We start from the raw sequence: 21,109 nt of genomic DNA, 5'->3' as shown, positions 1-21,109 counted from the left end.
AGCTGTCATAAGCCACGCACACACAACGCGCGTGAGGCAGCAACTTGCCTTAATTCTTGTGTTCCAGTGTTTACAATTACGGACTGTTGACATTCAAGATGTGCTTACAGTGGGTTGGTGATGTGCAACTGCTTACCACAAGGGGGCGACATCGTCATAGTCTGGTAATAGAGGCGATGGGCATCTCTACCCATGAGTACATCAGTCTACCTGAATAATGTCTCAAAAATCCCCCCCAAATAATAAAAGTAAAAAACCATGTTTATGTGATTCCGCTTTTGAAGATACCCGTAAGCGTAATGCTTAAATTCATCTAAGAAACACACTGTAATATAAAGGAAAATAGGAAAGGATTATTTGAGAATCAGTTTAATATATATATATATATTTTTAGATAGGGCTCAGTAAAAATCTCTAACAAAACTGAATTGTAATATAGAATTTAGAGTGCACTGACAGCACATCAAGTTGGAGGAATATATCCTTTGATCCCACTGCTCACCAACTTTACACGTGGGACTTTGTGCAAGCATTGCAAACCTATATATCAAATTTGATACCTAAACAAGGCACCAATCTTTGACAAAAAATAATCATATGACAAGTTCATTTGGTTTTACAAAAAGAAAAATTGATACATTACATATTTATCTTTACAAAAAATGTACACTGTACACCACCAGCACTATTCAGTATCAGATAGAATAAATAATGTGATTCATTCAGAGTAGAAAAATAGAAATACTGACAAAAAATAGAAATAACCATGAGGGGCTGAGTCAATTTTCTACTGCTTTAAATATATAGATAATGACGTTATTTTTGTGACAAACAGCTGATTTACAAATTGCACAGTATCAAATGTTGAAATGTAGGCTTTTCTGTGCACTGTAAAGTAATTTAAAAAATGAAGCCTCAGCATATTTTCAGAATCCCCATAAAAAGAAGAAATCAAGCAAGGGAACAGTGTTTTCATCTTTGTCTTAATGTAAATATAGAGTATATCATACTTTGAAGCTATCATGACCAAACAAACAATCTCTCAACCACAACTAACTAGTGGCTTATAATGCAAATAAATCACATACCCTTATAGCACTTGGTAAAGAAAACGGTATCTCATTCTTAATTTTAAAACACAATCTTGAACTGCTTTTACACTTCGGCCCCGATTAAGGCTTTTCATTGAAATGTCGATCTACAGTAGTTGAGCAGTGCACAAGGGGAGAAGTTAAATGTCGAGACCAAGACCAAGCAAAGCAAATATTTGCTTGTAATTGCAAAACTAGAACCTGTACTTCTCCACTTGAGTACACTTGATAGACTCCTAACATCTTCAGTTCTCTGAAATGCAGTGTGGGCGGAACCCTGGTTGGCATGTGGCCTCAACTTGCAGCCTCATTCATTTCAAGCAGGTTTATGTCACTTTGCGCTGCAAAATGCTTCTCTGCTCTGTAGGCAATCTGTGTGTCAGACTGTCTACATGAGTCCACAGCAGGGCTCCTTGTTGTTAGACTGTTCCTCCTCGGGGGCTCGTAGTTTCAGCAGAGGAGGGTCTCCGCTGGCCGGGGTGAAGTACACCTGGCTCAGGGAGGCCGCGTCCTGCGCTTCGGGGGTCGCTTGGAGCTCCGCCTGGGCAGGAGCGTTCGCCACCTCGGCTCCGGGTGGCTCCTCCTCTAAGGCGGGAGCAAGCGGCGGTGGAGGTGCCGGGTACTTATTGAGCTTGGCGGCCGCCCGCTGGCGTTTCAGCTCGGCCAGTGTTTGGTGCGATCTCTCCCGAGTCATACTGTCCGCCCCCTCTCCTACCGTGGACGCCGGCCCGGCTGCGGACGCGGGGCTGAGCTGGTAGGAGGCGCTGCGCTCCATGAGAATCCCACCACTCCGCAGCTCTCCAGGTAGCGAGGACGAGAGGGACACCGAGGTCCCCCCGTTGCCTACACTCGACACTGTTTTCCTGTCGGCGGCCTCCAGTTCCGCCAAGCCTGTTGTGGCGGCACCACCGGCGGCCTGAAAAAAAAAAGAAGAAAAAAAAAGAGCAAGAGAACATAAAAGAATGAATGACAGACTTTGAAAATGAGACACATTTTTATTAGTGTGCCCGCTGATCCGGCTCACCGTGGCGGCGTGCTGCTGGTGCAGCTCGTTGTCCGTTTGTCGGTCCTCGTCGTCGTCCTGAGGCTCCGACTGCCGGCCGCGCCCCTGCCACACGATGGCCTCCTTGTGGTGCTCCCGGCGGTACAGGCTGGAGCGCTCGTTGACACTGACGCGACGCACCACCTTACTGTACGGGCGGGGGGGACAACGGTAAAGCTCATTCGCCCCAACTGGTGATTATTTCCCCCTGTGGGCTCCCTGTGGCATCGTGGCCCCGCTCACCCTCTGCTGCCGGTGCTGGAGGCTCGTCTTTTCAGCGTGCTCTTCTGCTGGTCCTGGCTCTTCATGATGGCGTCGTGTTTGTGCTTCAGGTCCATCAGTTTGGCTCTGACCTCTTCATCCATGCACACGTCTGAAAAGTTGGTCGCAGCAGAGATTAGAAAGATGCAGACAAGGATACAATTGAGTGACATTAAGGAAATTGGTCCATTTTATTACAGGCTGGACTTGAGAGAGTGGATTAGCGTTAACTCGTTAAAAAGTGAATGGGACGGTCGTTTACATAATTTGGCTATGAGGCAAACGCAGGACTAAGAGGACTCTGTCTGGTCTCACCCATTGGCGTCTCATCTAGGACGGACTTTGTGTCCAAACTGGCTCCATGGGCCACCAACAGTTCCACCATTTGGATCTGTGGAACAAAAACACCCACAACCCCATTAGCGGGCTCCTTCAAGACGAGGTGGAAGGTTTTTCTCTTTTTGGTTTTGCATACGGCACCTACCTGTCCCCAGCAGGAGGCGGCATGCAGCGGCGTCCAGCCATCAGAGTCTTTACCCTCCACCGCAGCGCTGTGCTCCAGCAGCAGCTCCGCCACGGACACATAGCCGTTAGCGGACGCTATGTGGAGCTGGGAGAGACGTTCAACAGGGGTCATTCAAGTGTTGGCCTTATGGGAGGCACGTCGACATTATAGGGATCAAGAGGGGAAAGGAAGCTAAACACACAGCTTAGCTGATTGGAAACCATTTCTAAAAGCTGTTTGTGTTTTTCCTGTTTCAAGATCCTGACGCTGGTTGGTTAAAAACATGATTGTCCCTCCCATGCAAATGTCCCTCCCATCTCACCAGTGTAGCTCCGTTAGCATCCTGTGCGTTCAAGTCCGCTCCGCTCTGAACCAGGGCCCGAATGTCAGCCAGCATGGTCCCCTCTTTAGCCCCTCGACATTCATCTATACGACCCTGAGTTATCCCTACACACACACACACACACACACACAAACAATGATACCTACAGTAGCAGCAGACAGACACTTGTATGTGCACTAGGTTTCAAATCAAGACATGTTCAGCTTTGCAAGAAAACATGCTAGAAAACTAAATTGGACCAATTCCTATTCAATTATACTAATGAATCATCTGTTAATGGTTATGGGATTGCTGATTCCCAGGTGGGAATTTAGTATTGACCTTCCTTTATTCGCATTTCAATGGTTGTTTATTCATTTTTTTAGCTTTCCAACTGTCAGCTTAAAATGAAAATTAGCTTAAAGCCACATATGGTACACTATATGTTATATGCATTGTCCCAGGCAAATAAACAACAAATAAGCAACGGGCTGGACGTGACTCATCTCACTGACCCTGTTCAGTCATAACCATCTCCATCAGCTCAAGGGTGGCCTCGTCTTCACAGAGGTCATAGGGCATGTTGCCGTCCGCATTGACAGCCAGCAGGTCGGCCCCACTAGACACACACACACACACACACACACACACAAACAAACAAACAAAGACAATTCCAGTTGTGACACACCTGGATCAGCCACTCGGGATATTCGTTGACTTGCAAAGTGTTTTGTATGTCAGGCTGCAGCCACATTTGCATTGTTTATGTAAACTGTCTTTCGCTGAGAAAGCTCTGTCGGTTTGGTCCAGAAAGAGAATATCCATCCTGCATTCACTCATTATTTTGTTTGTATAAAAAAGTCTGTTAATGGTCCTTTAAGCTGTGAAACCGTTCTCTGGTATAAAAGGGTGCGTGAATGCGGGGCTCTCATGTGGGAACTCACGCCTGAATCAGGAGTTGCACCAATCCAGTGTGTCCACAGGTGGCGGCAGCGTGCAGCGGCGTCCACAGCTCGCTGTCACAAGCGTTCACGCAGGCACCGGCATCCAGCAGGCACTGCACTGTCTCCACAAAATCATCGATGCAGCACTGCAAAGAGAGAGAAGATGTAAATAGGATGTACAGGCAGCACATAAAAGCCACAGACAACGACAGGAAAGTGCTACAGGCCAACAAAATCAAGAGAAATGGATTACTCCATGGTTTATTATCTATGGCTGCTAATACAACGGTTTGAGTAATAAAAAAGGATTTGCATGCTTGGCACAGACCTCTGCTGTGTACACACAAAGTTTTCAAAGCGGAGCAGGGTCAAGTGAGTTTTCTGTGCGCTCACATGTCCCTCTTGTGAATTTGTGGTCACATTTTAAATGTTTATTCTTAAAAGAGAAAGTACCCATCCAAACTGTAAAGGTCTCCTTTGTAGCTTTAGATTTGTGCTCTTGAAGGTCTTCTAAAATCAGTTCTGAGTCAATGTTCAGGGAAGGAATGCGAGCCGAAGCAAGCTGCCCTCGCTAAACTGGCACCGGATAAGTTCAGACAAAATAAAGGCAAACAGTATATTCTATGTGGTTGCTGCGGGCACGGCTACCTTTTTAATCCTAGGATTTGTTTAGTCTCCACATCGCTGGATAAGGTGTGCGTTCTCCAAAGGGGGGGGGGGGGGGGGGGCTCATGTAGTTGTCACTGCCTCTTTGACAAGCTGTGTGCATGAGTATATGTACCTGATGCAGGGCTGTCAGTCCATCCTCGTTGACCAGATCTGGGCTGACACCGCTATTAAGAAGCTCCCTCACTAGAAGGAACACACACACACACACACACAAACCACCTGGTCAGAGTTCTATAAACATAAATCTTATATTACGTTGCACACAATTCTTCCTCTTAAACAGAAATAATAAATGTTCTAACAATGGACTTAGAAACCGTGCCACTGCAATTAGCCCTCGACCTGCCTGGCAATTATCCCATTGCCCAAATGCCTCTCCGATTACCACTAGAATGTATCTAGAAAAAAAGGGATGCATGATTCACTTCCTTTGAATTGCATTTTATGGAGAACAATGCCACTGGCCGCCGTGCGCTTCATATGAGGAGTGGCCAACAGCACCAAAGGAGCCCAATGTAGGGATCAGTCGGGTCTACCTGGTATTACTCCTCCTCTGTCTGAGCTTTTTTACTTCTAACTCAAAGTGTTGAAGCTCTGAATAACTTGTATTGGTGGGAGAGTTTGTGTGCGTGCTTCTACTCACCCTCCTCCAGGTCATTGCGTGCAGTCGCATCCAGCAGCGTGATGGACTGGGGGAAAGTGACTTTGGTGGTGCGCGCCTTCTTCTTATCCGCCTTGGCCCTCGACCCTCGCACTCCGTCCTTCTCCATCTGCGCCCAACCCTTCAGCTGCTGGGTGCGCCGCTTCTGGGCGTGCTTCAGGCGCTCTGTGGCGCTCAGGCGCCCGACTGTGGCCATTTCAGCCAGCAGCTCGCCGTGCTCTGCCGCCATGCCACGACAACACGGAACTTCGCTCGTGGTTTGTTTCTCTCTGGCCCCGAATGGAAATCAAATATAAAAGTTTGGGCTTATCCGATTTCTGATATAGCTCCCCAGTGAGGCCGATCGGGCCTACGTTAGAGCCTGAGGGAGCCAACAAACAGATGCAGTTTATTTGTAAATACGGGAGAGAATAAATTAAAAAAAAAACTCAAGCAAGCTCCAAAAATGCTTAAAGTGTGATCTCACAAAACAATTGATCACGTAACAGATATCTCCAGGATTTCAAGTGAAACCAACACGTAGAATTGTTGCAGCGTCTCATCTTCCAGATGATGATGCCCTTATCCCGCCGTTGGAAGAGGGAGGGAGAAAGATGCCCAAAATAGTATCATCCAAGGCGTGGATTGGAAAATATGGTCAGTCCTCCCATCCATGTCCAGTGTTGGGAACTGGGCCGATAATCCCTCGAAGGGAAGACAGAGGATGGGGCTAGTATGGCAGACTCAAACTATCCTACGGCCGGGTGCTTCTAACGACTACGTGGTGGTGACTGTGTCCGACACTCGGATCCAAACAAGGGGGAAGTCTTACAGAATCCATAGTGAGGATGTGGCGGCAGGGAACATACACGAGGTAGGAGGAACGGGGCCAGGAAACATTCACACAAGGCCACTTGTTGTCCTCGTTGTTGGACTATTTGGAAGACCTTTCGAAAAACAGAGCTGGGAACTAAGCTTTGGAGGACTTCGCCATCAACAACATCGTCTTCTGTCAGCAACTATGAGAATGGAGGGAGGAGAAGGAAGAAAAATAGGGGGGGAGAGAGAAAGCGAAAAGAAAGGGTTGGGGAGAAGAAAAAGTGTGAGGTTGTGTTACAGTAATGTACGCACGGCACTCTCCTAACCCGGTTATCTTTAACCCCTGAGCTCCTTTCACCTACTCCCTTCTCTCCCGCTCCTCTCCCGAAGGGAACCTGAGACAGTGGGACGACTTTCATTAATGATTGACACATCCTGCAGGCCGACACACACACACATTACGCTGCCAATGACATACACACAGGGCTCAGGGGGAGGGGGGTTCCTAACCGAGGCATGACCAGCAGAGGAGCGGTTGAATATCTGCTGTGCGACGGGTTCCAGTGGGGGGACTAGCCGCGGCGACCTCGCTCTCATAACCTCCCGGGTAACTCACCTGGGCTCACATGCACTCTGCTCTTTCCAGGCGTGTCATTTATTATTTAGGCCCGTGAGGGCTGAGAGAAAGGTCAACTAGAGGCACGAAGTGAGATAGCGATAGGGAGAGTGAATGACGAGACGTGTGGTCTGGGAGGCTTCGGGGGCCTCTGCAGCGAGGGGCCACATACACGAGAAGGTGGGCAAACCCCATCGCTACATAAGTCAGCCCGTGTGATAGATTTATATTAACCGAGTCGCAGGGACATCACTCCTTTGGTTTATTTCCCAATGAGCTAAAAAGAACTTTGATGGTTTTTTCAGAAAAAGGCGTTGAGTTTGCGCTTTATTTATTTTGATAAAAAAAGTTGGTCGGCCTTGAAGTGGCGCAAACAGGGCAGAAAGTCAATACAATTGGTAGGTTCCATTTTCTAATAAAGCGCAATAAATAAGTAAAAAGATGAACAGTTACGCTTAGTTGTGGTCAATTAATCAGTTACTAAGCTATATAACATGATTAAGAAGACACTTGAGTTGCTGCCGAAGATATTGATTAAAACCAGTAGCTACCAAGTATGCATCCTTTGTAAATGGTCCTCTATACAAAAGTAGTATCACAACATTATGTGACACACTATTATTGCTATATATATATATATATATATATATATATATAGGAATATCTGCAGGATAAGTACCAAGTTTCATAAACTATGGGCTGTAACGGTTATTTACATACAGGGACTTTACAGTTGGTTTGCATTAGTCAAATTTCCTAGCCAACTAAAATTTCAAGTCCTTGCTTTGAGGACCGACTACTATTCCTTCCTACTATTTTTAGGATATCTAACCTCTCACCCTTTGTCACAAGCTACAATGTGAGGATTTCCTTAGACTGAGCTAATAAGCTTAATTCTCTCGCACGTCAGGCCATACAAGGACCATTCATAAAAAACAATACACACCAGAACACGCCATCGAATGCATAGACATGGTTCATTTATAATGCAAATAATACATGGGGGGACTATTTATCCTTCCTCCTATTGGAAAAAGAAACTCTTAAGGAAAAATAGTGATCGGTTTTTGGTGAATTTTAAACAGGGAGCACGTTTTGTGGCATTTTAAGGGGCTTTAAAAGAGAGAAAGGAATGGAGAAAGGGGGGCAATCCTTAACTCAACAGCTGTATTAGGGGGGTAATACGTAACACAATCTGAAAGATCAGAGGATTAAAGATCCCAATCTTAAACATTAGCATTGGGTTGCTCACACATGAGTCAAGTATTAATACGCATGGCTGCATTTGACTCAAATTCCAAATGAGTTGGACATTATTTTTTGTTTTAAAACGTTAAAAAGGTGTGTGTGTGTGTGGGGGGGGGCAAGTTTCAGGGGCAGGAATCCTTTGATGACCATACGCTGCCATAGATCTGTAACATCCTCTTCTTTTGATTTGTAACATAATTTAACATTCTGCTCGAGTTGAATGAGATTTTCATGAGATTTCTCTAACACCGTGGGACGTGGGATCTGACACCGACAAATTGTAACAACCAACCCCATCACTGGGAGGTTCATAATGGTTACAATGTTATTCCAAATCTTGAATCTTTAAAAAAAAGTAGGCACAAATGGAGAACTAGATTTGAAAGGTGAATTGCATTGAAAGTTGACAAATATATAACTGAATACTTCTTAACAAAATGAGCAAGGAACGTGGACAGAAAACACATCTTTAGGCCAGCATAAGTATCAACATTAAGAACAATACAAATATGCCTCACAATAACAGTCTACTATAACTTAAGTTACAGTGATGGCCAATGTAGGGTCTGCACAACACACAACCATTTGATGGGGGTCCCATGTGACAACCAATCTCAGCTAGAAGGTCTTGCTAACATCAAGGCTAACAAGTAGATAGCTAGCTAACAACAATCAAAACTACAGCTTTCCCATCACACTTTATGGGGTGAAAGGTTTAGTTATAAACCCATCTTGAAAAATACTGAGAACAGAACATTTTTTATTTGACATGAAAAACAGAAAACTTCTTTTACCTCGACCTTAGCGGTCTTACCGGTACTCCAGAGAAAACTACGCTCTGACTAGAATTTCGGACAATTCCATACCAACATTTGAGAAAAAGTACTTTCTGGTGGCGAGATATAATGGATGCTACAACGAACATGTGTGATAACAAACCCCATTCTCCCCTACACATCGAAAATAAACTCACAATTACGTACAAAGGCGGTTTGGGCCACACACTGACTAGCAGCGCTGGGCCTCGTATACTGTGCATGTGAGGATTGTATTGAATGTAGCCCAGACAAACAGAAATCCAACTGTACTTTACAATCAAAAGACCTGCAAAGTCATCATGTGGCTTTTTGGCAGTTGGTGGAAAACCACCAAGCTTTGCTCTTGATAGCAGCTCTCGCCAACTCTATCTTGACTAACAAAAACCTCCTTTTAGTGTTTCTTAACGGACCTCAGTAAGATACGGTGGATTAAACCAGTCTAAAACGCTCCAATAAAATCACATCATGGCCCATTAGTTGTGCAAGTGGCATAACTAATCAGCATACGCATTTCAGACCAGACCCCACACACACACACACACACACACACACACACACACACACACACACACACCTTGGCTCAAATCTCAGCCAATCAGTTCAGGATATTGAAGGAATGGAGACAGCTCCATGTTTACTGGCTCCTCCAGGTACAACCAGAACCACCCACCCATTTTAATGTTTTAACCAAATACATTTTAAATGTTTATGGTAATGATGCATGTCACCGTAGGTGAATAACTGAGCTGAAGAAAATGGAAAAAGGGGCTGAATGAGAAAGGTACCGAGATGCTGGGCATGTTTTATGCTTACATAGTCAAGAACAAATATAGCCTTGTACGGCTGCGTGTCAGTCTCTGCTCCTTCTTTCTGGTTAAACCAATACTTAACACAAGTGTTTACATCAAACCCGGGTGCTTATTTTTAAATGGCCTCGCTCTTAACTATAACCTTTGGGTCCAGCCTTGTGGGGTTAGAATTGTGGGCCAGAGTTTAGAAGGAATTAAACAAAGTGAAAACCAGGTTGTGTAAAAAAAAAAGGAATACAACAAGCAGCATACAGAATGACACACCTCCGATTTGAAAATAGCAATAGCTTACACTGTGATTCATTCCTCATAAACAGGGCCAAAAAGACCATTAATAAACAACAATTTTACTATTAACAAAGTAACCAACCTACCATGTGTATTAATCCACCCATACATAAAGCTAAGTAGTTACTTGAATTTATCTCAATGGGTTCAATATTGAAAAAAGAAATACTAACTTTTCTGTAATGCTGTGATCTTACCCGATTCCTCTCTCTGTGCCGGTTTCCCCGACAGGTCGATTGAGAACTCGTGGTCAGTGCACGCAGAGACCTTGAGCTAGCGTCTCATTCGCCCCGGTCGGTTTGATAAATTAAGCCCCGGCATACATGCAGAGTGGGGATTTTGGTGGTGGGTAAACTGTGTAAGAGCCCTTGTGATTCTGTGAGTCAAGCAGAGCCCAGACAGACGGGAAAAGACGCGGTGAGATCACCAGTATTTTAGAAACTCTGGCAACTGACAACTATTTTGTGCAATGGGAAAAATGTCCCCTTTTCTGTCTAATGACTGAACAGGATGGGCTGTCTACAGCTGCTGAGGAACATACACTTTCATTCAACAGCTGGAATGAATGGAGCAGTATGGAAAACACAAGCTCCTACATTCATCAAGTGGGCGGCACCTGAGAAGCTTGTGACTGGACTTACGAAAAGCCAAAACTCCTGCTCAGCCTTAAATCTGCCCACCAGCGCGGTGTGCATCATTAAAGGTTTGCCATCGTGGGATGACATTGCTCAGCTGTTGCGTACAACCGCCAGCCCAGTGGCCGATTTGATGTGATCTGCTGAAACAATGCAGCCCGATGACTCAGCAACGATCCCGTCGGCCCTCTGAACAAGAGCCAGGTCCCCTAAACCGCCTACATAATGGCTCTAAAGGTTGTTTTTTAACTGGTGCTGTACTACTTCAAAATAGAGAAGGTATTGTATTATTAGTTGTTGGTAGAATGAAGCATCTGAATAAGAAAACACAAACTGTGCGTCGTTCCTTTTCTACTTTCTAACATTTTGACAAAATACGGTGCATGGTTGCAACCCTCATGGGAAGCACAGAATGTGAGAGAGAGGAGGGGGGGGGTCTACTTGAGAAGGGGTGGGCACATTGAGGCCTGTCATGTGTCATGGTTTAAGCTGCTCCATATACTGTACAGTACCAGTCAAACCATTTGAAGGCATTTTCTCATTCAATGAGAAAGTTTGTCTAAACTTTTGACTGGTACTGTAATTACACAGAAACATCAATCATACCAAAGAGAAAAGAGAGAAATCTAAATTTGAGGATGTTTTAACAAACAGACCAAGGGACCCTGCGTTTTTCTCTGTAGGACAGGATATGGAAGGATAAGGCCAGAGGATGTGGAAGAAAGAATGCGAGAGAAATAGAGCAGGGTACGAGGAGGAAGGACGGGGAGGAGACGGACTAGCATACTTTAAACTCCTCCGACAGACTCTAAGCAGGAAGTAGGGTCGACACACACACACAGGCGAGTTGGGGACGATCACGGGGAATAAAGACTCTTTAAATGGCGCCTGCAGAATGAGACATGTCTCGCATTGAAAAACACACGCGTGAAGATAAAGAAATGCCTCGGTGAGAACAAATGAGGGGGAGTTGTGCTCGATAGAAAGAATGTTACAGAGAGCCAAACCTTGGTAAATACAGTGTGACCTTCAAATAACTGCTCTAGTCCTTGGACCTCTTGCAATAGTCTTATCATGAAGAAAATAAGTGCATTAAGATGTCAAAGAAACATGTTTGTAATGATTAACTCCAGTCACGCACTGGGTTCCGCTCTTCATACATTCATCCAAAGTTTCTAATAAAGTTGACGTTCAGTTGAAAGATCCCATTGTTGCCACAATGGTGGATGGACACTTTGGATCTGAATTTAGTGAATGATAACCGAGGTTACAGTCCACTAAAATACACACCTCGGCACAGTGGTGAAATTAAATCTAAACTTTTATGATCCTTCTAAATCTTCGATTGCGTGTGTTATATGGCGTCCGTGTGATGCTGTAAATCAAGGGGCCTACAAGTTAATATTTATGAGCAAAGATTTTAGCAAGAACTGATGACAGTAATCTTTTCAGGTCAATAATTGAGTATATCCTGTAGTCGGTAAAACAAAGTTGTTTTTCTTTAGACAAACAACATGTCTCAATATTAGGGTGACATCATTTTCATTTGCAAATAATCGGCCAACTTCGTCCTTGGCTAATCAATGTGTCGAAAGCGTTCGTCTAGTGCCGTGTGAGTGTGGGATTAACCGTGAGCAGCGGATTAGCAAACACCGACCTACCTAGCGGTCCGCAGACAGGATCAACAGGTGGCTCGTCTGACAGGTGAGGTAAACAGTTCGTTTAAGCTAACCTGGCTTCGTCCATCGCGTCTGGGTGCGGATGAAGTAAACAGCGGCGAGTCCGTCCCAACCGGGGGACTGTCGTGGTACAAAAAACAAAAGCCGGTGAAAAGACGAGCGGCGACAAAGTCGACTATCTCAGGTGTTGTGTCATGCTAACGTCACCTTAGCCTCGGGTTAGCTTAATTATCCGCTAACTAGCGTTAACTATCACGACAAGCGCAGTCGCGCTGGTGCTTTTTTTAAGAGAAATTAAGAGGGTTCCGCGGCCCACGCGACACTTTCTGTTTATACCGACTCGAATTTAAGCCGAACAAATGTGAACGATACCGACGTGAACGGGGATAGAATAAGGCGTCGACGCCTTACCTGTCAGCTGTAGCCGCCGCGCAGGTCCGCCCCGGTGTAACTGAATCAGCCGCTGTCCCCTTTCGAGGAGAAACGCGTCACCATAACAACCGGACCTGCGCGCGCTCTCTCTCTCTCTCTCTCTCTCTCGCTCTCTCTCTCCTCCCGCAGGACACGCCCACTAGGGGGCGACCGAGTCCGCTTTTCAATCAGAGTGTCCACTTGGTCGCGGTCATTACACTTAGTTTCCATCGAACTTTTCACAGCCAGAGTGTGAATGGTCCTTGAAATGCGACAGCGAGAAATGGTGAACGCCAAAGTTTGATCCACAGAGCGAAGCACAATTTAGTTTCTGGAGTAGTTTGTCCAATGGAACCAAATTGCTGTATTACCAAGCCAGGAAATAATGAAATGCAGTAGTGAAGAGAAGAAGAAGATTCGGAGTTGCTCAATTTCTCAGGGGCCGAACACTGGTTAGGATCGGGCAAACAGCAATAATGATGGGTTAAGGATAATAAAACAGACTTCTTTACCTTGGCTGTCAGTGGTCCAGCATCAGGGGAGAGACTGGTTCACTTTCCCAGATGTAGCTGGCATGATCATGATAACCATATCCAACAAAAGAGCACTCTACTAAGTGACTGGATACATATCAGACACCGCTGATATTGGGAAGGATGTTACAAAATTGAGGTCATTATTGTAACATAATTTACAGATAAGTGCACATGAGAAAGGAGAACAAACCAGTAGGTGTGACATGCGATAGTGCAAAAGCATCTGTGCCTTGTTTGGTAAGAGGACTGTAGGGTGTGTTTACGTGCCTAAACATGTGTTCGTCACAGAGTTAATGTAAGACATTATACTGTTTATCTGGTTTGACAAGCGTGAATGCACTTCAGTTGTTTCAGATTTAACTGTCAGGGTGTTTTTGCCTTCTTGGTGATATTCCTAGATGACAATGTTCTCAACTCAAGCCTGAACAGATGTTTCTGAAAAATACCTATAATGAATAAACATTTATCACACAGGCTGGTTTCTGAATTGAAAGCTACATGCGAAAACCACGTCAAGGACGGACGCCGATCTGCTGACCTCTGCAACAAACTGGTCAACCACAGCAGCTGTGCAGGGCGCTGTGAGGAAACAGCTTGGGAGCATTAGCTACTGTCACATCTCTGGTCCTCAGGATAAGATGGAATGCAGTACTTTTACATTTTTGTAAAAGGAACATTTGCATACAACGTGAAAGAAATGTGCATACAAATGTGTTAAGAAAACATGCAGAAAAATGTTTGCTGTAGGTATGTCTTTAGACTTTTTTCTTGGAAATGTCTGCATTCCCTGCAACAAAATGGATTTAAATGGAATTTCATGGCACATTGTGCGAGATGGACACACCTCAACCACCTCAACCATCTCACAAATTTGTGGTCGGACACAAAAACATCAAGGGAGTTTGTTTGTTTATTCAGTCTTCATATATTATGATATGAGTTTGTCAAGCTGCACGTCCCTGGAGGCCTCTGTCAAGAAACCTGATGTATGCACGTGTTGTGTATTGTCCCTGCTAAATAAAAACCAAATAATAGAAACACACAAAGGGAAAATAAGACTATTGAAGTAATAAAGCCGGAACGCCACAATGAAGACTTCCTCTCGTTTTTTTGGTCTCTTTCACAAAGAGCTAAACTTCGTTCATCCTCTCCATCTCAGTTTCAGGAGGCATCCTAGGGCAGCTTAGGAGGGATTTGTCCAGACACAATCAGCCTATGTGAACAGCCTTGTCTCGGATGCTATCCTATTCCTAGGGTTTCCCATTCTTCTCATGCGTAGCTCACTAATCCAGGCGTAACCTATCGACTGGCACTCTGGCAGACAGGAAGAGACAGTTTGTATTTTAATCCGACATTTCAATCGGGTCTGAACGTCGTGTGTGAGGTTTTCTATTCTTGCATGTTTATTTGTCCAAGTTACTGAAAGTTCTCTATCAAATCCACTTTCTGAACAGAGCAGGTTACCTGGGTGATTTGTTATGGGGTTCAAGCTTCTGGTCGATTTTGTTGTTGTTGGTGAAACCACTAGAGGGAGACAAACTTTCTGGCTATAGGCGACAGTGTTCGTGGGAACCAGAGAAGAAAAGGACTAATGCAAATCGCAGCAGGTGAAGGCTGTTTGGAGCTCACCATGGCAGGGAAGCCATCTGACCTGGATAACAAGTTCTAACATTTTCGGTTTTACTGCAAAATTGACAAAACTCGCAAACCCACATGGTGAGTTTCACACACAGGTCAATCATTTATTAATCCCTCTTTTATTTTTGATATCCCTCCATATGTTTTTTTTTTACTCCTTTCCCCCTGTGGATTGGAAGATTAAAGCTACATTAAAGCTAAAAATGACCAGATGCTATTGGGTGTCATTTATATTTATATATTCGGGGTGGCTGCACACAAAATGTAGGTTCGTTGACCCTTAATTGTGGATTTGGAAGCACATGTAAATGGTGTGATACCAGTTTGGAAAAGTGTTACAGTGTGAAAATCGACTTGTTTGCAATTCCTTTGTTTCCCTGTCTTTCTCGTGACAAATGTGGGTGGCACGTTCCTCTGCTGCAAGAGTTGTCTTGCATCGATTTATCGGATGTAAATGTATATACTATACAAAAATTATTGAAATGAAAATGCTTGGTATATAAACCTCCAGTTCCCGATGCGTCTAGAGGTTGTTGATTCTTGGATTAAGTCTCCGTTTTTGTTTCAGAGGTTTCTCGATGCAACACGTTTGCTCCTGTTTAAAGGTGTGAATGTCCGAACCAACGACGACACTTAGCAGCTTGTAAGCGCCAGAAGACCCACAAATGGTGTTGAATGCCCCCCCTGTATTTCCTCACATGCTAAGCAGCTCCTTTGGGCTGGTCTCCAGTTTGCCAACGGGGTTCCACCTAATCCAACTTGTTTTCACTGTCTTGCTGGGAAGAAAGCTTTTGCACATTAGCACTACGTTAACATGAACAAAAGACATGCATTCCCGAAACTAAGTCATTCAACACTGAATGACGTTCTGCGTGCTCACAGGGAGACCCTACTGTGCGCAAACCACCCCTGGAATATTGTGCGCTATCAGGGCCGCACCATCATGTCTCCAAATAATTTATTCTGCCTCATGTGACCAATCACAATTTGTACATTTTTGTTTAAATAGAAGTCTTAACAGTTTACAGGTGCATAACTTCCTCTCTGCATTAAGGCTGACCTGTGCCAGTAGCTGCCTGCAATGCAACCTTCCATTTATTCCACGCAATTTAAAAGCTATTCTCTACCAAATCAAATATTTACATCACTTTGACATTGCCTGTTGAAATGAATGAATGACGCATGATTTTATTCGTGTTTCGACGTTTGTATATTAGACATTTCTTTTGTATATTGCCCACCAAAAACTGTTGATTGCGTTAAAACTTCAATCGAAATTCTCTCTTGCACCCCACCCATCCCCCCACCAAGTTTTACTTTCCTCCCCATCACGAAAGTGTCACTCACTCTCGATAGAAAAGTCTTTATGGTTTGAATTAGCCTTCACAACATGGTCTAATGGTCTAATGCAATGTAATGTCTCTTTGGATAAAAACAGTAATGAAATGACATGTAATGTAATGTCTATGGCTTCAATGACCGTGGTGAATTCAACATAATACCATCGTTTCTGTAATTCTTTAAAATAAACGCAAATGTTTGTTTTAAGAGCTTTTCCTAACTCATATACGCCCTTAATACTTTAGGCCCGCGTGCGTAAAGGACTGATTCCAAAAGCAAACTCTGAATCTCTGCGTTGTAAGTGGCATGTTGATATTATCATAAGGGTTATTTACAGGTCTACTGCCTTTCTCTCGCCCCTCCTCTTACACAGACCCTCCCCAGCCCCCCCGGGGCGATCAGTCATTCGGTTCTCAGATAACGCGTCATTCCCTCCTCGATTACGCAGCGGGATTTACATGAAACTGTTAATTGTTTGCTCTTCAAATAGAGTCAGCCTGGAGCCAGCAGTCTGCCAGGAGTTCAGGACCTCCCTCCCCCCTCTCTGTGCTCCTGTACGAACGTGCGGGCCGACCTTCCCCTCCGGAGGATCAGCATGACAAAGCACTGGCCGGAGCAGACCCTCTTTGCACCGCCCGCTCTGTCCCACCTGGGAGAACATCGCAGTCATCACCTTGACTTCCACCGAAATGCGCAGCAGAGTTTCCAGGCCAGGGGTGTAGCGCGGAGCTCCGCAGTGCAACAGTGGCCTCCACACCTGGCTCAGATGGTTCCCCAGCAATTGTCGCGCGCGGAGAAACCCACGGCAGGCCACGAACATCTCGCCAGTGCCACGGCGTTCATGGACTCGGCCGCGCTGGCGGGGTCGTCCTGCCAGAGTCCTCAAGTTGCCCACTTCACGCAGGAAACTATTGCCGGGGACTCGTGGAACGGTGAACGGGAGATTGGTGGTACCAGCGGTGGGAAGAAAAAGAACTACCAGCGGTATCCAAAACCACCGTACTCGTACCTCGCTATGATCGCTATGGTCATCCAAAGGACCCCAGAGAAGAAACTGACGTTATCCGAGGTAAGAATACGTGAACATTGCATATATATGTGTCTGAGATTTGGTTTCGAGGTTGTGTTTTACGCACAGTGCATGCTTAGCTCAGTTCATTTTTGTTGTTGTAATTTCTGCATTTTATTATTTAAATCCACCTCAAATGAAATATTCTGTAGTATTTTTCCGCAGGGATACTATTTAGAATCAGATGGTTATCAAAGATCCCAAAAGAGAAACTGTTCTATCTAATATGTTGATGTCACGCTGACTGATAATTTACAGTTCATAAAGTGACACAAAACAGCAGCCCTCCCGGTGACACTTGAGTGACTATCACCCCTACCATTCTTGGTTTGCTTTGATAAGGTTGGACTGCAGTGAAACCAGACACTAATCTGTATCAGGAAAGTGATAACGTGGGGATGTGCAGTGCATCGTGAAATCCCATTTAACTTGGAATACTATAAAAGTACTGCCAATACAACTGATTTGATTTGTACCTCAATTTTCCACTTGTGATTTTTAAAATTCTGTACCAACTTAAGTGAAAGATACATCCGGTTTAGTTAGTTACTAACTTTTAAAGCTACTATTATCAGTGATCAAAATAATCTGTATTTAGCATCCTAAACTGAAATACAGCGAAGACGCACATCTTCCGGACTGACATTCTTGTTTTATTTCTAGATCCTCAAGGAGATCAGTACTCTCTTCCCATTCTTCAAAGGAAACTACAAGGGTTGGCGGGATTCTGTGCGTCACAACCTCTCCTCTTATGACTGCTTTGTGAAGGTATGTTAAAAACCGTTAAACAATTCCATGTTTAGCTCCCTGTTTATTCCTTAATGGACATTTCACAAAATACAGGCCTCACGTTTGCATTGCACTATCCTGAGCTTTGCTTGTGCAGATCACCTAAAGGCTTTAGTTTGAACCTTCAAACCAGTCTCGAGATTTAATCTGTTGTTATTGTGATGTTAACACTGACACTAGGTTTCATTAGACTAGGTTTTTCCAGCCTAAGTGCTCACCCCACTCTCGTCCCTCCCTCGACCTTTTGTAGGTGCTGAAGGACCCAACGAAGCCTCAGGGCAAAGGCAACTTCTGGGCAGTGGAGTTGAGCCGCGTTCCTCTGGAGCTCCTCAAGAGGCAGAACACGGCGGTTTCGCGCCAGGATGAGACCATCTTTGCCCAGGACCTGGCCCCTTATATCTTTCAGGGACACCAGCCAGAATCGGAGCCTCCACCTGCCCCCACCATGCCCACCATGTGCTCGAAACCCCCCACCCCGCCGCAGGAGGACTTTTTCCAGCCCAAGCTGGACTCCTCCTTCGCCATCGACTCTCTGCTGCACAGCCTGCGACAGCCTAGTCCCTCCGGGGTCGTGGACGCGTCCGGCAGGGACGGCTGGGGCAAGGCGGAGCGCCCTCGGCCCTCGCCGCCTCTTCGGGCTCGCTACGCCTCCTCTGCCCGCAGCGCCTCGGCCAGCTCGGCCAGCCCGCCCTCCACCTCCTCGTCCGACGAGGAGTGGAAAGGCACCTCCCTGTCCGGGAAGCGCGTTCCTCTCGACGGGGAAGCCGGGTCGGACGGATACGAGGACTACAGGGCGCCGCTGCAGAAGTCGGCCCGGCGGGAGATGGTTGCGCACCCGTGGGAGCTCCCGACCTCCTACGCCAAGTATGCACCGCCCAATGCTGTTGCCCCACCCAGCATGCGGTTCAGCGGAGGGCCCCTGATGCCGCTGCACGGCGGACTTCCCCTTTACGGCTACGGCAGCTCTCCTGTAGCACCGAGCCACTTCTTGGGGCATACCTACTGGCCCATACTCCCAAGCGGACGGGTTTCGGTCCAAGCCCCTCCCCTCATAATGGACCTGGACAACATGTTGCAATCTGTGCCTCCGAATAAGAGTGTGTTTGACCTGTTAGTGCCAACCAATCATAACTCTCATCAACACCATCAACCACCCAGTCAGTACACACTACCAAATGGCCCTCCCTTAAACCGGTATTCTCAATACTGACTTGACTGAAACACTGACTTGTGGCTTCATACCGCCACTCAAATCCCACTATGATGCAGGACGGGAGGTTGCACACCCACAAAGGAAACCCATTTCTGCAGCGAGTCCTGCTGAATCTAAGCTTCACTACCTCCGGCTGAATGTTTAATATGCAAACAGAGCGCTGAACTACAGCGTGTACAAGTGATGAAAAGACCTTTCTCATCAATGTGGAGTATTAACTGGTTTCATTGGAAAGAAAGGCACCACAAAGGGCTACATAAGATCTACTTCAGGCTTTCAGGGAAATGCAGTGAGTTACTTGGATGGCTCCTTGCACTGTCAATCGCGTTTGCACTGTTTTATATATTGGCATGAATTTGCTTTCTCACACAAGTTCTACGTTGTCTTCCACCCGTGATGACTGAATGTATGGTTGGATTTAATCTTGAAGTTTACACATGGGGAAAATCCAGCAGCAACGAGCTGGGTGGTTGATACTTTGTTGCTCATAATAACTTCCTACGTATCAAATGCAATATTTTATTTTTGGTGTATCCTGCTTTCTAAAAAGAATATAGAATGTTTAGGTGAATAACATCATTTAAAAAATGTTTCTTTTCTTTGTCAGGGTATGTCTGTGTGCACAGAGCAATGTGTACACATGTTTTATTTGAGTTTTAGTGTGTTTGTTCAGATGGTTAAATATACAGGACATGTTGTTTACCTCAATGTTGGTCTTGTCTTAAATTTCCGTACGTCCGGACTGTCCCATGCAGCTACAACAGCAGACTAACCAGCGAGTGATACTGCATGTTTGCCCTGTAAATGTCTCAGGTTTTGTAATGGGGAAGAAAAAAAAAACTATCAAATGCTGCTTGTTGTCAGATCCACCACCACCAATTTCTACCTCAGGTTTTAAACGGGCCGAGAAAAGTTTCTTGTGGCCTCTGCACTGTCGGTTGTTTTGCACTATATGATGTCATTATTATTATGGTCATCTAACGTAAAAGGCTTGTTAATATCTGCGTGTGCCTCGTCAGGTAAAAGTTTTGTTAGTTTTCTACCATTTGCCTGTGTTTTTTACAGGACTGTGCTGAAGTGTAAACAGCTTTAGGTTTAAGTGTAAAAATAAGCTTATGGAGTTGAACAGGGTATGAAATAAAATGTTTGTTTTTAAATGGGCTGCTCTGTATTGCATTTGAAAAGGAGTCAACTAAAATGGCAGAACAGTTTCTTTTTATAATGTGCATTTGTAAATCTTGGATTCCTTATAAATGTATCATTTCTATGTTACTTGGTTTTAGTATGTTTGTTCAGATGTTTTTTAAGTCCTTGTGTGTCTTTAAAGCTGGGCGGTAAATCTACGCAACTACAACTCAACGAACAGCTGTCTTTATTTTACCGTGAATCTATAGTTTGTTAAAGGAAAAAAACAGATTTCTGGGTTCAGTGCAAAATTATAGTCCTTCATTTGTTTTAATGCTTGTGGCAAATTAAGAATGTGGCCGTTTTCGCATGAGAACCTATGCTTTGACATCTATATATTAAACTAGAATTAAAAAAACCTCTGAATAGCATTAATCCTAATCTCGGCCCTTTGGTGCCTAAAATGTGTAAAGCACTATTAAAAGCTACAATACGCATGTAAATAATACATTAAAATTACAAGTCCTTAAAATATGATGACAAATCCAGGGTATTAAGTTAAATGTATATTAAGAATTAAAATTGAAAAGAAAAATCACAA

General features: G+C 44.8%; 2 protein-coding genes across 3 annotated transcripts; one reads left to right on the top strand and one right to left on the bottom strand.

Annotated features, from left to right (window-relative positions):
* Positions 1-338: 338 nt before the first annotated feature.
* Positions 339-12,878, bottom strand: ppp1r16a (protein phosphatase 1, regulatory subunit 16A). Of its 2 annotated transcripts, none has more exons than XM_037456483.2 (11): positions 12,798-12,878; positions 5,478-6,493; positions 4,947-5,017; positions 4,166-4,311; positions 3,737-3,840; positions 3,222-3,346; positions 2,879-3,004; positions 2,710-2,785; positions 2,377-2,506; positions 2,116-2,281; positions 339-2,007 (listed from the first exon to the last, which is right to left on the bottom strand). In XM_037456483.2, exons 2-11 carry the CDS (start codon positions 5,722-5,724, stop codon positions 1,480-1,482), a joined length of 1,719 nt encoding a protein of 572 aa, XP_037312380.2. In that variant the 5' UTR covers positions 5,725-6,493; positions 12,798-12,878; the 3' UTR covers positions 339-1,479. The 2 variants fall into 2 exon arrangements, with proteins under 2 accessions (XP_037312380.2, XP_062415293.1); XM_062559309.1 differs by lacking the exon at positions 12,798-12,878 and adding an exon at positions 12,369-12,746.
* A 2,660-nt stretch (positions 12,879-15,538) lies between these two features.
* Positions 15,539-20,920, top strand: foxh1 (forkhead box H1). Its single transcript, XM_037455250.2, has 4 exons — positions 15,539-15,614; positions 16,803-17,381; positions 18,045-18,149; positions 18,421-20,920. Exons 2-4 carry the CDS (start codon positions 16,908-16,910, stop codon positions 19,378-19,380), a joined length of 1,539 nt encoding a protein of 512 aa, XP_037311147.2. The 5' UTR covers positions 15,539-15,614; positions 16,803-16,907; the 3' UTR covers positions 19,381-20,920.
* The last annotated feature ends 189 nt before the right edge of the window (positions 20,921-21,109 follow it).

Source organism: Pungitius pungitius, chromosome 19, assembly GCF_949316345.1.
Source record: "Pungitius pungitius chromosome 19, fPunPun2.1, whole genome shotgun sequence".
In the NCBI taxonomy this organism is placed as follows: Eukaryota; Metazoa; Chordata; class Actinopteri; order Perciformes; family Gasterosteidae; genus Pungitius; species Pungitius pungitius.
This window is presented reverse-complemented; position numbering and strand designations above follow the sequence as displayed.

What these genes read in the sequence shown, in the direction of transcription:
- ppp1r16a (XM_037456483.2), bottom strand. Translation starts at nt 5,724, where the DNA reads ATGGCGGCAGAGCACGGCGAGCTGCTGGCTGAAATGGCCACAGTCGGG. An exon ending in GACTGACAGCCCTGCATCAG is followed by an intron (nt 4,312 to 4,946) that starts GTACATATACTC and finishes CTCTCTTTGCAG; the next exon opens with TGCTGCATCGATGATTTTGT. An exon ending in CCGCCTCCTGCTGGGGACAG is followed by an intron (nt 2,786 to 2,878) that starts GTAGGTGCCGTA and finishes TTTGTTCCACAG; the next exon opens with ATCCAAATGGTGGAACTGTT.
- foxh1 (XM_037455250.2), top strand. Translation starts at nt 16,908, where the DNA reads ATGACAAAGCACTGGCCGGAGCAGACCCTCTTTGCACCGCCCGCTCTG. An exon ending in AGAAACTGACGTTATCCGAG is followed by an intron (nt 17,382 to 18,044) that starts GTAAGAATACGT and finishes TTTTATTTCTAG; the next exon opens with ATCCTCAAGGAGATCAGTAC. An exon ending in CTTATGACTGCTTTGTGAAG is followed by an intron (nt 18,150 to 18,420) that starts GTATGTTAAAAA and finishes GACCTTTTGTAG; the next exon opens with GTGCTGAAGGACCCAACGAA.